This window comes from Lactuca virosa, chromosome 3, assembly GCF_052849685.1.
Source record: "Lactuca virosa cultivar CGN04683 chromosome 3, Lactuca_virosa_CGN04683_v6, whole genome shotgun sequence".
Lineage (NCBI taxonomy): Eukaryota > Viridiplantae > Streptophyta > Magnoliopsida > Asterales > Asteraceae > Lactuca > Lactuca virosa.
In genome coordinates, this window is record NC_136428.1 from 189,726,593 (window position 1) to 189,741,936 (window position 15,344).

General features: G+C 34.4%; 2 protein-coding genes across 2 annotated transcripts; both read right to left on the reverse strand.

Annotated features, from left to right (window-relative positions):
* Nucleotides 1-2,556: 2,556 nt before the first annotated feature.
* On the reverse strand, nt 2,557-3,715 carry LOC145164316 (secreted RxLR effector protein 161-like). Its single transcript, XM_079083046.1, has 2 exons — nt 3,563-3,715; nt 2,557-3,153 (listed from the first exon to the last, which is right to left on the reverse strand). Exons 1-2 carry the CDS (start codon nt 3,713-3,715, stop codon nt 2,557-2,559), a joined length of 750 nt encoding a protein of 249 aa, XP_078939172.1.
* Nucleotides 3,716-3,837: 122 nt separating this feature from the next.
* LOC145164317 (uncharacterized) lies at nt 3,838-6,407 on the reverse strand. Its single transcript, XM_079083047.1, has 4 exons — nt 5,460-6,407; nt 5,151-5,321; nt 4,066-4,510; nt 3,838-3,995 (listed from the first exon to the last, which is right to left on the reverse strand). The coding sequence occupies exons 1-4, from the start codon at nt 6,405-6,407 to the stop codon at nt 3,838-3,840; spliced, it is 1,722 nt and encodes a 573-aa protein (XP_078939173.1).
* Between the last annotated feature and the right edge of the window lie 8,937 nt (nt 6,408-15,344).

Consider the following 15,344-nt stretch of genomic DNA (forward strand, 5'->3'; position numbering starts at 1 on the left):
TGATTTTTTGGTTTGTGTTTACGGAGGGTAGAAGAGGATAGGGAAATGGAAGGTAGGAAGATGCAGTGGGGAAGGAAGCTGAAAGCCCGAAAGTATCATGTGGATGGGTTGTGGTGCCGGAGATGTAAGTAAGTATGGTGTTTGGGTTAGGATGGAGTGAATCTAGTGCTACACATTGGGCCTGACCTTTCCCAGATTTGGAGAATATATGGATACAGATAATCATACATGATTCAATGCATGTGCCAAAATTATATAAGTATGTCCGGGACTATATTCGGCTATAACCATGATTTGAGCTTGCCTAGGCTATACCTGGATTGGTTGTTATTTGTTGTTTGTTTTGTTTTTTTTTCCTCACTAATGTTATGCTCTTTCAAAAAACGGACATATGACTTTATGACCATTATCTTTTTGTTTATATTTTTTTGAGATATAGTTTACAACTTTACCCTCATGACTACTAGTATTGGGTGTATTTTTGTCAATTTATACATGATATTTTTCAACATACTTTAAAATAGTTATTTACTATATCTAAAGCATAATGCGAAGGATAAAATGGCAATGGTGGTGTACTAAGTTAGGTTTCGACATCATCGTTGATGTTGTGTCTTCATCATAAGTTCACAACCATTGGCGAAAAAAATCTAAAAATCATCTTTGTTGGTTTGAAAATTGTAAAACTAAAACAGGATCAATGCAATCAACGCCTTTAGACAACTATCTGTTTATACCACACAAACTATATAAAGTATCATGCGAGCCGAGCATCCACTTGCACTTTTAAATGTCTCATAAAAACAACAACAATAATAATAATTTATGAGTTTTCTTTTTCCTTTTTTTTAAACAGCACTGTTTGACCCTTTTCTATTACTCATATTCTAAAGTATACATTCATTAACTCAATAAACTATGTTCATTGTACCATTATTTTTTCTAGAATAGACGAATGGTAACACAAAGAATAACGACTTAAATGTTACGTCTAAATAACATCTAATCATGATTTATTCTATATTGTAGCTATTTTAAGATATTATCCAATAATTCCTTATATCGTAAATAAGATGACATATGAATGTTAGAAAAAGAATGCGATAATAGTGGTAATGGGGAGTGGTTGGAAGAGAATGTGTCATCCCAACAAGGATATTGTTTTAAATTGTAGATTTTTTTTTTTTTTTTTTTTTTTTTTTTTTTTTTTTTTTTTTTTTTTTTTTGTGTGTGTGTGTGAAAACCAACCCAATTACATGTTATTAATTATTCACTACATGCTATGAAATTTGTTAGTTGTTATATTATCATATATTTAGTTTAAAGCTATAATACTCGTTTTATTTGTTATGGTATATGCTAGTTGCTACATATATATTTATAAAACTCTAGCCATTTAATCTCTATGGTATCGGAGTCGTTCGTTCATAAACATTGACTACCTGATTGAAAAAAATTCTCAAATCGATCGGTGGTTTCACATATCACTAGTTATGGTATTGCTGATTGATTTTGTAATGTTTAGGTTAACATTATTAATTGTTTTCGTCTCGGATTTGATTATCATTTTGTGATTACCTGTCTCGATCATTGACTTCATTGACTTATTTCAGGACAGCGGTTAGCCTAACTTGCAATTGTCGTTATGGCTAGACGAGAGTTGATTATCTTCAATTGTTCACTTGGATGGTAATAAACTATGGGTATTAGATTTATGTTATGAAGTGTTGGAAGCTTCCGTTTACCTCTTTTCTAAGTTTACCTGTGTTTCATGTATTTCCTATTTATTTGTATTTGAAATTGTTTGGTTTCCTTTTTCTAGTTCATTGTTCGGCTATATATAGCCTATGTATTCATCCAATTTTATAATAATAAAAGTTGAATTACTTTAGTTACTTTACTTCTAAAGTTTACATGGTATCAGAGTAAACATAGAAAAAATCAGTTGAAGCTATGATCGGAGGAGGAGAAAAGCCAGACGGTTCGTCAACTGACAAGACCACCATCGACATCACCTCTCCTTACTTCCTTACCGCTTCTGATCATCCAGGCCAGAACTTCACAGAGATAATCTTCTCCATGACGGGAACTTTAGTGATTGGCAATGCAAGATGACGAATGCCTTGTTCGCCAAGAATAAAATAGGATTCGTTGATGGTACTCTTTCAATGTCCGATGAAAACTCAACCGACTTGATGAACTAGAAGAGATATCGATGCAACACTGAAAAGTTAATGATTCAAAAAGCTTGTCATTCATTCAATTGAGGTTTCGTACATATACAACTCAGAGCCTTAAGAAATGGAAGTAACATCTATCTACCTAATTGAAACTAAGAGATAAACATTATTTTAAATCCTTATCTAAACTAAAGATATTTACGAGCTCTTTGACCAGTTGTGACAACCTGTTTCACACCCCCCCCCCCCCCTCAAGTTGGAGCATGAGGATCATAAATGCCCAACTTGAGAACCAAATCATCAAAGGTTGCTTTGCCAAGTGCTTTAGTTAGAATATCAGCAAGTTGGAGTTTAGTATGAACATAAATGGGAGCAATTAAACCATCAAGAATGGCATCTCGAACAAATGACAATCAACTTCGATATGCTTTGTGCGTTCATGAAAGACCGGACTTTTGGCAAGATGAATTGTAGATTGACTATCACAGTAAAGAGTAACCGGATGTGGATGTTGAATTCCCAGACATTTCAACAAACCTTTTAGCCACTTGACCTCACAAGTAATTGCAGCCATAGATCGATACTTCGCTTCAGCAGAGGATCTGGACACCGTAGGTTGTTTCTTTGTCTTCGATGCAACTGGACAATGGCCCAAATACACAATCCAGCCGGATAAAGAGCGTCGTGTGATCGGGCAAGCAGCCCAATCTGAGTCACACCATCCTGTTAGATTCATATTGCTAGATGCCTTCAACAAAATTCCTTTTCCTGGAGTACCTTTCAAGTAACGAACCACCCTCAATGCAGCCTCCCAATGTTCAACACGAGGACATTGCATGAATTGAGATAGAATATGAACCGAGTATACCAGATCAGGTCGTGTCATAGCCAAATAAATTAATCCTCCAACTAATCGACGATAAGTCTCTGGATCAGTGAACTTAGCACCGGTAGCAAGACACAATTTGTGATTCTGTTGAATGGGAAAATCAGATGGTTTAGCACCCAACAAACCAGTTTCCGTCACAATATCCAAAGTGTATGTTCATTGACACATAAAAATACCATAGGGGCTACGAGCCACTTCTATACCAAGAAAGTACTTCAAAGGCCCAAGATCTTTCATTTTAAAACACCCATTGAGATAATTTTTAAAAACTCTTATGGCCTCTGTATTATTTCCTGAAATTATCAAGTCATCCACATACACAAGCATGTGGATACGAACATCGCCACATACATATGTAAACAAAGAATAGTCAGAATAAGATTGACAATAAGATTGACGAAAACCATATTTTTTTAAGTGCTGTGACCAGCTTTGCAAAACAACATCTTGGTGCATGTTTCAAGCCATACAAGGACTTGCGAAGATGACACACCAGATTTGGGTTGGAACATTTAAATCCGGGTGGAGGTTTCATATACACTTCCTCTTGAAGATATCCGTGGAGAAAGGCATTGTGCACATCCATTTGATGAAGTTCCCAATTTTTAGAGGCAGCTACAGCTAAGAAGACTCTAACTATAGTCATCTTGGCGACAGGAGCAAATGTTTTTGTATAATTAACTCCCTCCTCTTGGTGATTGCCATAGACCATAAGCAAGATTTGAGTCGTTCGATGTCTCCATTAGAGAGATACTTGATTTTGTAGACCTATTGACTTCCTAATTCTCGTTTGCCAGGAGGTAGTGGTTCTAATGTCCAAGTACCACTATCTTCCAATGCACGTATTTCATCTCGCATAGATTTTTTCCAACCATCATGTTTCATGGCTTCTCTAAAGGTGCGTGGTTCTTTTCCCGATGTGACAGCTGCAATAAAGGTTTGATAGCCACGAGAAAAATTCACAATTTATATAGTGTGCTATAGGATAAGGAGTACCTGCAGAAGACTGTGGAGATGGTGTAGCATGGGACAAACTTTTACTAGAAGTAGTGTGGGTGACAAAATCTTTTAAGAGAATTGATGGGAACTTTTCTCGTTGGCCACGTCCCATTTGAACCGGTTGATCAGTTTGCTCTACCGGAGGAGTTTCGTGACCAACATTTGGAGGCTCCTGGTCTGAATTTTGTGTTGTGATATTTGGTTCATCTTCAATCACGAGATCATTATAATCAGCACATATCTCATCAATAGTAGCATCTTCATTATTTGCTATGCCACGCATGTCCGCGTAAGGAAAGATGTCCTCAAAAAACTTGACATCACGAGACACAAAGAATTCCTTCGTATCTAAGTCAAACAATTTCCACCCTTTCTTTCCAAACAGGTAAGCCACAAAAACAGACTTTCTACTTCGACTAACAAACTTGTCTCCCTTCGCTCGCTGATTATGAGCAAAACATAAGCATCCAAAAGTTTTAAGAGTATCATAAGAAGGCAATTTGTTAAAAAGTAGTTCATAAGGTGTTTGATGATTTAAAAGAGATGAGGGGGTTCGGTTTATTAAATGGGCTGCCGTGAGGATTGCTTCACCCCAAAAGTAAGTGGGTAACTTTGCTTGAATCAAAAGTGCTCTCCCAATGTTTAAAATGTGTCTATGTTTTCTTTCTACTCTACCATTTTGTTGGGGAGTACCAACACACGATGTTTGAAAAACTATCCCATTAGTAGAAAAATACCCAAGCAAACAATTAAATTATGTTCCGTTATCACTCTGAACAATTTTGATCTTTGAGAAAATTGTCTTTCAATCATTGCAACAAAGGACATAAATATGTTAAAAACTTCGGTCTTATCGACTAGTAAATAGACCCAGACAGCACGAGAAAAATCATCTACTAATGTTAAAAAAATAACGAGCACCACAAGACGAAGCATGCTTGTAGGGACCCCATAAGTCACAATGTATTTTTTTCAAAAATTCTAGTTGTTTTACTATCACTCAACGGAAAACTTTCTCTAGGTTGTTTGGCTCGAAAACACACTTCACAAGCCTTATTTAAACTACCGTTACTATCACTAACCAGAGAAAGCAACTTCACAATCTTCTTAGAGGGATGTCCCATTCTCTTATGCCACAGTTCCAGTGTAGAGATGGCGCCATTCAATGACACATGAAGAATAGAATCACCATTCTTGAAGTAGTAAAGTCTGTCCCGTCTAACACCCGCTCCAATCAGCTTCCTCGACCGGTCCTATATAGCACACAAATGTGAATCAAACGCAACAATACATTTCATATCATCATTTAGTTGAGAAACGGATATAAGATTGCAACTCAATTTAGGAACTAAAAGGACACTTTTAAGCATTATTTTGTCCGATAGACAAACAGATCCATCATGAGTTCCAATAACCTTTTTGCCATTCGGAAGACCCACGAGACGACCTGGGATTTTTCTAATATCCCTCAGCCACGACACATCACCAGTAACATGATGTGTTGCACCTGAGTCAATTATCCAAAGTCTTTTACGAAACTCACCATTCAAGCATTGCGTAGGAGTTTTTACATTACCCATTGGACCCGTCAAGGCCTTCCATTGTTCAGCTGTGAACAACAAAGGTGAAGAATCACTGTTGTTGGAGAGAGATGTGACAGCATTTGTACAGACTCCTCTGCCTCGGCCACTTGATCTTCCTCCACGATTACCACCTGTTTTTCTCCGGTCTTCCCACCATTTTGGATAGCCAACAAGTTCAAAACAACTTGTGGCTTCATGTCCGGTCTTCTTGCAATGTGTACACGATATATGTGATTTATCAACACGTTCTCGATTTCGTCCCTTGTTCTCGCGGGTATGAACCGAAAAACCTAACACTTCAGAAGGTTTTTCATCAGGTACACTATTAGCAATTCGAACACGTTCGTCTTGAATCACCAATTGAAAGGCTTTGTCCAAAGAGGGCAATGGATCTTGAGACAAAATGCTTGTACGAAGAGTTTCAAAGAAATCATAATTTAGTCCAATGAGGAACTTGTGCAGCATATCATTGTCCCTTCTCGTTTCATGTTCTTTTCCTGCAGTACAGTTAGCACAGCAAGAACAACCAATAATTGGTTCGTGATTATGAAGTTCTTCCCATAAACCTGTCAACTTCCCAAAGTAATCTGCCACAGTCATGTTCTTTGTCTGTTCACATTTGGCAATAGCTGCTTTTAGTTGTTGTATTCTTGGTCCATTCACCATCGCATAACGGGATTTCAACGTATCCCACAGACGCTTTGCATCTCGGTATTTTGACAGGTAGCACTTCACCTCTGCATCTATGGTGTTCATTATCCATGAAACCAACATGTCATTGATGGTGTCCCAATCAGACTTCGTGCAAGGAGGTACTGGCTCGGTAATTGTCCCATCTAGAAATCCAAATTTCCTGCGTGCTTATAAAGCAGATCTAATGTCTCCGGCCCAATCGTCATCGTTGTCTCCACGAAGCTTTTTCGGAGTAATAAAGTCTTCTGGTTTATCTTGGGGACCAAGGTAAAATGGCGAGTTCGCCTCAATCTTCTGTGTTGGCGTCGTCCAGAACCTCCGGTCATCTTCTAGGGTTTTTGAAGCTGCTCTGATACCATGAAAAGTTAATGATTCAAAAAGCTTGTCATTCAGTCAATTGAGGTTTCGTACATATACAACTCAGAGCCTTAAGAAACGGAAGTAACATCTATCTACCCAATTCAAACTAAGAGATAAACATTATTTGAAATCCTTATCTAAACTAAAGATATTTACGAGCTCTTTGACCAGCTGTGATAACCTGTTTCACAAACACAATGGTAAGAGGTTGGTTAGTAAGTTCGATGGAGAAGGAAATCAAATCAAGCATCAAATATGCTACAACGACTCGAGACATATGGCTCGATCTAGAATAAAGATTTGGCAAAGAAAACGCCCCAAGAGCATATATACCAACTCCAAAGAAAGGTCACAACCATTCGACAAGAAGAACTAACTGTGTCGGCTTACTACACCAAACTTAGAGCAATTTGGGACAAAATTCAACCCATAAATCCCACACCGGCTTGCACATGTCGTGGATGCACCTGTGACTTATCAAAAGAATTCAGAAAATTAAGAGAAAAATGATAGACTATATGATTTCTCAATGGGTTTGAATGAATAATATGGGTCTGTCAAAACGTAGATACTAATCACAACCCCACTACCTGGCTTATAAATCGCTTATCATCAAGTCAGTCAAGACAAAAAACAAAGACAAATTGACACCTCTTCTGCTTCCAACAATGATTCGGATGCCTTCCAAGATTCTGGAAAAACCAACTCAAAACCCACGGGAAAAGGAAGTTTTCAATCAATCAACAACAAAAGAAAGAATGATGATTGATGGTGCACTCACTATCAAAAATTTGGAGACATTATAGAAGGATGTTTTGAGCTCTTTGGATACCCAGAATGGTGGACACCCTAAGGAACCAATAATCAAAATAATAAAGGAAAGCAACCAACTCGAGCTGCCATGACTATAACCGAAGATGCACCAACACAGAACCTGACAAAAGAAGACTACGATAAGTTCATGAAGCTTCTGTGTGGCACACAAATCAATGACAACACTCAAAAAGGGGCTTCAACGACAAACATGACAAGTAAAGTTTCTAATTCTCATGATCCTTGGATAAACGATTTAGGAGCTAGCGATCACATTATACATCATGAGCACTTATTAAATAATGCAAAAAATAGTGTTGATTGTCCTTCGGTTACCATTCCTAATGGTGAAAACGTGATGTTAAGAAAGTTGGAAACGTTCACGTATCTGATAATCTTAAGTTAAGAGATGTATTGGGTGTTCCAGAATTCAAGTGCAATTTGTTATCAGTAAGCAAAATTATGCGACATGTAAACTGCTTCTTAACCTTTTACCCAGATAAATATTTTGTTCAGAACTTACCTTGGGGAACCTGATTGGGATGGGTAAAGAAAAGGAAGGTCCATATTACTTAGAGCCATTACAACATAAAGAGGTTGCTATGACAGTTTGGAATAAACATGAAGTTTGGCACAAAAGACTTGGACATGCATCTGATGGCGTCCTTAATAAAATACATCAATCAGGAAATATAGGCTTTAGTAATAAAGTTTTGTGACTCATGTATTCGAGCAAAACAAAGTAGATTACCATTTCCTCTTATTCTTTCTAGAACTACTAGTTGTTTTGATATAATTCATATTAACATTTGGGGTCGTTATCACCATACTTCTCTTAATGGATCATATTACTTTCTATCTATCATTAATGATTACAGTCTAAGTAGTTATCGCGGTCGATATTTCAATAGCCGTCACATGCCGCAATTTGAAATCGCGGTTATCGCGGTGGTATAGCGATGATATAGCGGTTTTTAATATTATGTATAATTTATATTATATATTTATACAAAATTTATATATTAGATTATTAATACTATATAGAATTAATATCATAAAAAGTCATATAAAAACATAACATAAACCATATATAATATTCTAATATAGTAATATGGAAACTAAAAAGTGTCAAAGTGTCATCGCAACTCAAGTCGTTTGTGGTTTCTAAGTATTGAAAGAGACGAGAAAGAGAAATTGTCATTCGTTGCTTTGTAGTTTGTAATTAATTAGATTTATTATTTGGACTTACTAAAACAAAAAGTGTATTGGGCTAATTAAAAAAATAAAGATTTAATATTGAAATAGCCCACAATTGGTTTTTTCTTTGTCAAAGTAGCCGAATATGTACGAAGTTGTAAAAGGGGGTGTAGCATCGCTATATCTCTGATGGGGTTCGCGGTTAATAGCATCGATAATAGTGTCATCGTATTACTTACCCCTATTTTATAATATGGTTGAAACACTATTTGAGAGAATGATAAAAAGGATTAGAACAAACAATGGGCCTGAATTCAAATCTAGTTAGATGTTGGAATTTTATAAGGAACATGGAATCTTATAAGAAACCTCTTGTCCTTACACCCCACAACAAAATGGGGTTATTGAAAGAAAACATCAATATTTGTTGGAAATTGCTAGGGCACTTTGATTTCAAGCCTCTCTTTTAATAGAGTTTTGGGGTGAATGGGTATTGATTGCTTCTTACATCATAAACAAATTATCAACACTTGTTCTAGAGAATAAAACACTGCATGAAATTTTACCCGGGAAGGTTTCGTCATATAACCATTTTAGAGTTTTTGGTTGCTTAGCATATGCCGATGGCAATGCTAAGAAAAATGACAAGTTCATAGAAAGAGGGACTGCTTATGTTTTCATTGGATATCCAATGGGAAAAAAGAGGTACAAGCTCTATGATTTAAAATCTCATAAAATACTAACAACTCATGATGTAACATTTTGTAGAAAATGCTATTCCGTTTGGAAAACCTCATGAAGAAAACAGTACATTGACGATGAGATATTTGTAGAAGTGCTAAATGAAGCTGGAGAGTTCGTTAGCACTTTTGATCCAGCCGTAGAGAATCTAGATGTGGGGAGCGCTCAAGATGAAGGAAGGGAAGAAACAGAAAATGGTGCACCGTTTGAGACCAACGAAGCAGAACTAAGCGCCCACTTTGATGAATCTCCTAATCGAGATCATGGTGAGACTCATGAACCTCTCCACACAGAAGACCTTTTGTCTTCTACACATGTTAGATCACAACCAAAATACCTAGAAGATTTTTTCACTAGTCTTCCACCTTCAATCGATCAATCCACGACTGCAAGCTCATCAAACCACACTCCATGTCATAATATGTTACTTATGATAAGTTCTCGAATTCTCATCGTGCTTTCCTATCAACTATTACTTCTACTAAAGATCTCAAAATTTTCTTGCAAGCTTCAAAAGATCCAAATTGGCAAGAATCAATGAAGAAATAAATCCAAGCTTTAGAAGAAAATGACACTTGGATCATAATTAACCTCCCTCTCGGGAAAAGAGCAATTGAATCAAAATGGGTTTACAAGATAAAATTTAAACCTAATAGAGAAGTAGAAATATACAAGGCACGACTCATAGCAAAATGATACACGTAATTTGAGGATATAGATTTTCATGAAACATTTGCTCCAGTTGCAAAGTTGGTTATGGTCAGATGTGCACTTGTTGTGGTCGCTAAAAGACCATGGGAATTGTATCAGTTTTATGTTAACAATACATTCCTACATGGTGATTTACACGAAGACGTTTACATGAAACTTCCTCAAGGTTTTTTGAAAGCTAAATAAGATCATGTTTACAAATTATAGAAGTTTATATATGGTTTAAAACAAGCTTCCAGGAATTGGTATGAAAAATTCACTAAAGCTCTTATGGATGATGATTTCAAACAATCAAAGATAGTTCATTCTTTATTTGTGGTCAAAACCAAAACCACATATGTGGTTGCACTTATATATGATGTTTTGCTTATGGGAAATGATACCTACAAAATACAAGAGGTCAAGACTAACATGAAAAACTGTTTTAGCCTCAAAGATTTGGGCCCACTCAAATATTTTCTAAGAATTAAAGTTTCCAGGTCTTCAGAAGGTTCTATAGTTAGTCAAAGAAAAATACACGTTAGATATCCTTGAAGATTGTCGACTTCAAGACTCTCGTCCTAGTGCATTCCCTATGGAACAAAATCTATGTCTTGCAAAAGAGGACTCCACTCCTGAAGTTGATGCTTTAAAGTATAGACGTATTGTTGGACGTCTTCTATATCTCACTATCACTAGGCCTAACATATCTTCCATTGTTAATCTGCTTAGCTAATTTCTCAATTGTCCACGTCAGTCTCATATGGATGCATCTTTCTGTGTCCTTCACTATTTGAAAAGTACTCCAGGGCAAGGTTTATTTTTACTAGCTAATGGTAACCTAAACTTGGTTGCTTGTTGTGATGCTAGTTGGTTAAGATATCATTTCACTTGACGTTCGTGTACCATATATTTCATTAGCCTTGGAAGTTCTCCAGTTTCCTGGAGAACAAAGAAAAAAAGTGTGGTCTCCAGGTCTTCCGCGCAAGCATAATACCGAGCCATGGCTAGTACTATTTGTGAGGTCATATGGCTTCGATGTTTACTTGAAAACTTAGGTGCTGGTCAACAAGGTCCTACGACATTGATGTGTGATAACGAAGTTGCTCGTCATATTGTTGTCAATTCTGTTTATCATGAACGTACAAAACATGTTGAAATGGACTGTTATTTCGTTCGAGAACTGGTTATGAGTGGCTAAATTCAAAAATTTTCAATTAAAACAGAACACCAGCCTACAGACTTATTTACTAAAGCGTTGGGTGCAAAATAGTTGCAGTTCTTACGCACCAAGTTGGATGTTTGTGATCTTCATAGTCCAACTTAAGATGGAGTGTTGAGAAGCTTTTGTTTACCTTTTTTCTAAATTTACTTGTGTTTCAAGTAGTTCCTATTTATTTGTATTTGAATCTAATTAGGAGTGTCTTTTTTAGTTTCCTCTTTCTAGTTCATTGTTCGGTTGTATATAGCCTATGTATTCATCTGATTTTATAATAAGAAAAGTTGAATTACTTTAGTTACTTTACTTCTAAATTTTACATGAAGAATGTTTTGCATTGACAATCTATGTAAGGTTAGATAATCGGGCACAAGTAAACCACGAGATGATAATGTTGTTGATTATGTAATCTTAGTAAATGTTTAGGACACTGATATATAATTCAAATATAATTAGATGAATTAAGAACTATGTTATCCATTTTTTTAACAACAAATTAATATACTCCTAAATACCACATATAATTCTCCAATCTATTAGTTAGTTGAGTATGATACTACTAAGGAAATCTGGAATCACTTTAATAAATTCTACATCTAATAGGATTTTGACAAATAGTATAAGTTGGTCATAGCATGCCCTTCAATAGAATGATATGACAATAAATATTCCTTAATTTGTTATGCATTCACTATGGGATCAAGTAGCATTAACAATATCTACAAAGTTGGACCCGCTTACAAAATACATCGTACTTCCGACATAGTACCTAATGTCTTTCCTTTGATTTTAAGGGATTGCATGGAACAATTATTCAATGTACTCTTGTTATATTAGTTGACTCCATAGTTTTATAATAGCTTGGAAAGGAAATATGTATCAAGTCTTAGGTTGGTGAAGCCGTAAAGGGTATAAATTATATACATTCATGTCGCTTTTTTCCGCCTCAAAACAATCTCAAGCTCACAATACTCATCACTATATCTTAAAGTTATAAGGATAAATGTGCTTTCTGCAAATAGAAAAAATCATCGGAAGTCTCGATGCATATATTGCTTAGTAAAGGAAAACCAAAATATAAGACCATATATATATATATATATATATATATATATATATATATATATATATATATATATTTACTACATTATAATGCATAGATAATGTTGGTCCATCAATTTTTAAGACAAAGTCTTAAAAACAGGGAGGTGAAATCTCATCCCTTTAAATAGATTTGAATGGTATAAATTCAATGAATGATGATCCAATTGAATGAGATTAAACCAATCAGAACACATGTACTATCATTAAATCCTAAAGTACAATTTTTAATGTTTTAAGCTAAAAAAAAAAAACGATTTAGTGTATAAACAGAAATCGGATACCAACTCAGTCTTAGAAATCAAATCCCTTGAGATGTCCCTTCGTTTTCTCCACCCATTTAAAACGGAAACCCTAATCTTATTTCCTAACCGATCTCCAATATATGCACTCAACTCTCTGAAATTCCCACTCTCATCACACGTTAATCTCAAATCTCTCTCACTCAACACCTGAAAATCATCTCCACCTCTACTATAGAAGAGAACGACCACCACCACATAACGCCGCGCCACAAAGTCTGCTACATCGCACCTCTACACCATGATCCATATTTCTCTCCATATTCTTCACATCGTTTAAAATTAGGGTTCTCTTTTATTTTATCTTCTTAATGTCTGCACTCTATTTTGTATTTCAGGATTGGTAATCGATTTTGTATTTCAAGCCCCTGTTAGCTTTTTGTACCAGATGTCTGATTTTGTGAATGTCGATTTTGTATATTTTCTATTTCTAGCCCCTGATTATCGATTTTGAGAATAATTTGTCGATTTTCTCTTTAATAATTTACATTAGTTTTCTTTAAATCAACAATGGCTAATTGTTTATACGTCATCTACGATTCAAATACATCCATCAAGAAGTTACATTAGTTTTGGCTGAGAAATAGGCTCTAAAATGAGGCCATGGAAGGAAAAATAATGTCTGAGACACTTGATCAATAAATTTGAGTGATTTTTATCTTAGCATGAAGCAATTTTTTTGTTTTTTTATAGATATTTATTTGTGTATGTATTTGTTTGTTCTGCATTTTTTTCGTAATTGTTTGAGGTTACATCTCAGTTATCATAACTTAATGACTTAAGTTTCATGTTTACTTATTTTTAAACTTATCATCATACTTTCATCTCTTTTTGATTGTGTGTGCAAGTAATGAGAGCCTAAAAGCACCTTCAAAAACTTGGCGATTGAATGAAATGGTGTTAGCAAGTATAGAGCATTGTGCATGATCTTTTATTTTGGAGAAAATAGACGTACTCAACCTCTGTTATTCAAAATTTCCTAAATATGAGAAACTTGGGACTCAATAATGTGAAACGATAGTTGTAGTGGTTTCTATTACTGGTTGAACCTGTAAGTGAGGAAAGAATATATATATAATGTGAAACGATAGTTGTAGTGGTTTCTATTACTGGTTGAACCTGTAAGTGAGGAAAGAATATATATATATATATATATATATATATATATATATATATATATATATATATATATATATATATATATATATATGATGTTTTAACCCGCCAATAAATGGAAGTAATACTAGTGCTCTGGAAAAATCTTATACATATGTATATATTGTCATAGTGGTTACGTAATGAATTATAGTCCTTGAGTGAAACTAATACTAGAGTTCTCGAAAAAAGATGAAAGATTAGATTACCATGTAAGAAATTGTTTGGTTGATGTATTCAGAAGGGCGTATGTATATTAGGATATGTACCATTGTTTCAATTTTCAATGTAATTTTTAAATGTGGTAAAATGTATAGTCAATATAAACAAATATATTTTATTCAAAAAATAAAACATTCTTAGATTCGGGTTTAAACTTTAAACGTCCAAATGTTCATTAAATTACTTTTTTATATTTATTTAAAAGTCATAGTTTTTGGGTTAAATTAGATATGTTTTGGGGAATTGCTTATGTCATTAATTATGTCCATTTTTTTGGATGTTTTTAACGTAAAAACTTATCGGTAACTAACAAAACTAAACATATATAATAAATATTTTATTGATTAAATAGATATTATCTAAAATAGACTTTATATAAGTCATTCTAACCATTTACGTAGTAGTAGTTTAACATGCATCTCCATAATTTATTAGTTGTATTCATGTAAATTTAAATTTATTTTGATTGTAATGGTTAAAACTTACATGATTCTATCCATAAGTTTGCCATTTAATATTTAATTTTTTAAATAAATCATTTGTTAAAAGGATTAGCTATTTAATTAAAATAATCACATAACATTTCAGATATCAAATATCCGTACATTTGAAATCATGGTAGTTATGCACAAAATATATGATTGGTATTTGTTGTATAATTTATTAGTATTAAGAACCAACAATAAACCTTAAATCCTAAATCCTTAACCTCTAACCAAAACTCTAAAAGACAACTCCCCAAAAGTAAACTATTTTATGTATTGAAAGTTTTTTATAAAATGACTTTTTTTTTTAAATAAGTATTAACGGAATACTTTCAAAAAAGAAAGTATTTGCTGAAAAATAACTATTAACCACCACATTTGACATCTACGGCCCGAAAAATTAATTATACATTTTTTGCCAACTAAACATGAGAAAATAAAGTAGTCCGCCAAAAAGCCAAAATGAATTATATCCGCAAAACAGACTGCCAAAAGACCGCTCTTCCACCAAAAAGAAACTAATCGATAAAAAAAAAAAATTGCCAAACAAAACTATTTTTTGCCCCAGCACTCGACGACCGCCGCATCGCGTGGGTATCCTACTAGTATATATATATATATATATATATATATATATATATATATATATATATATATATATATATATATATATATATATATATATATATATATATATATATTAACATGCACATGT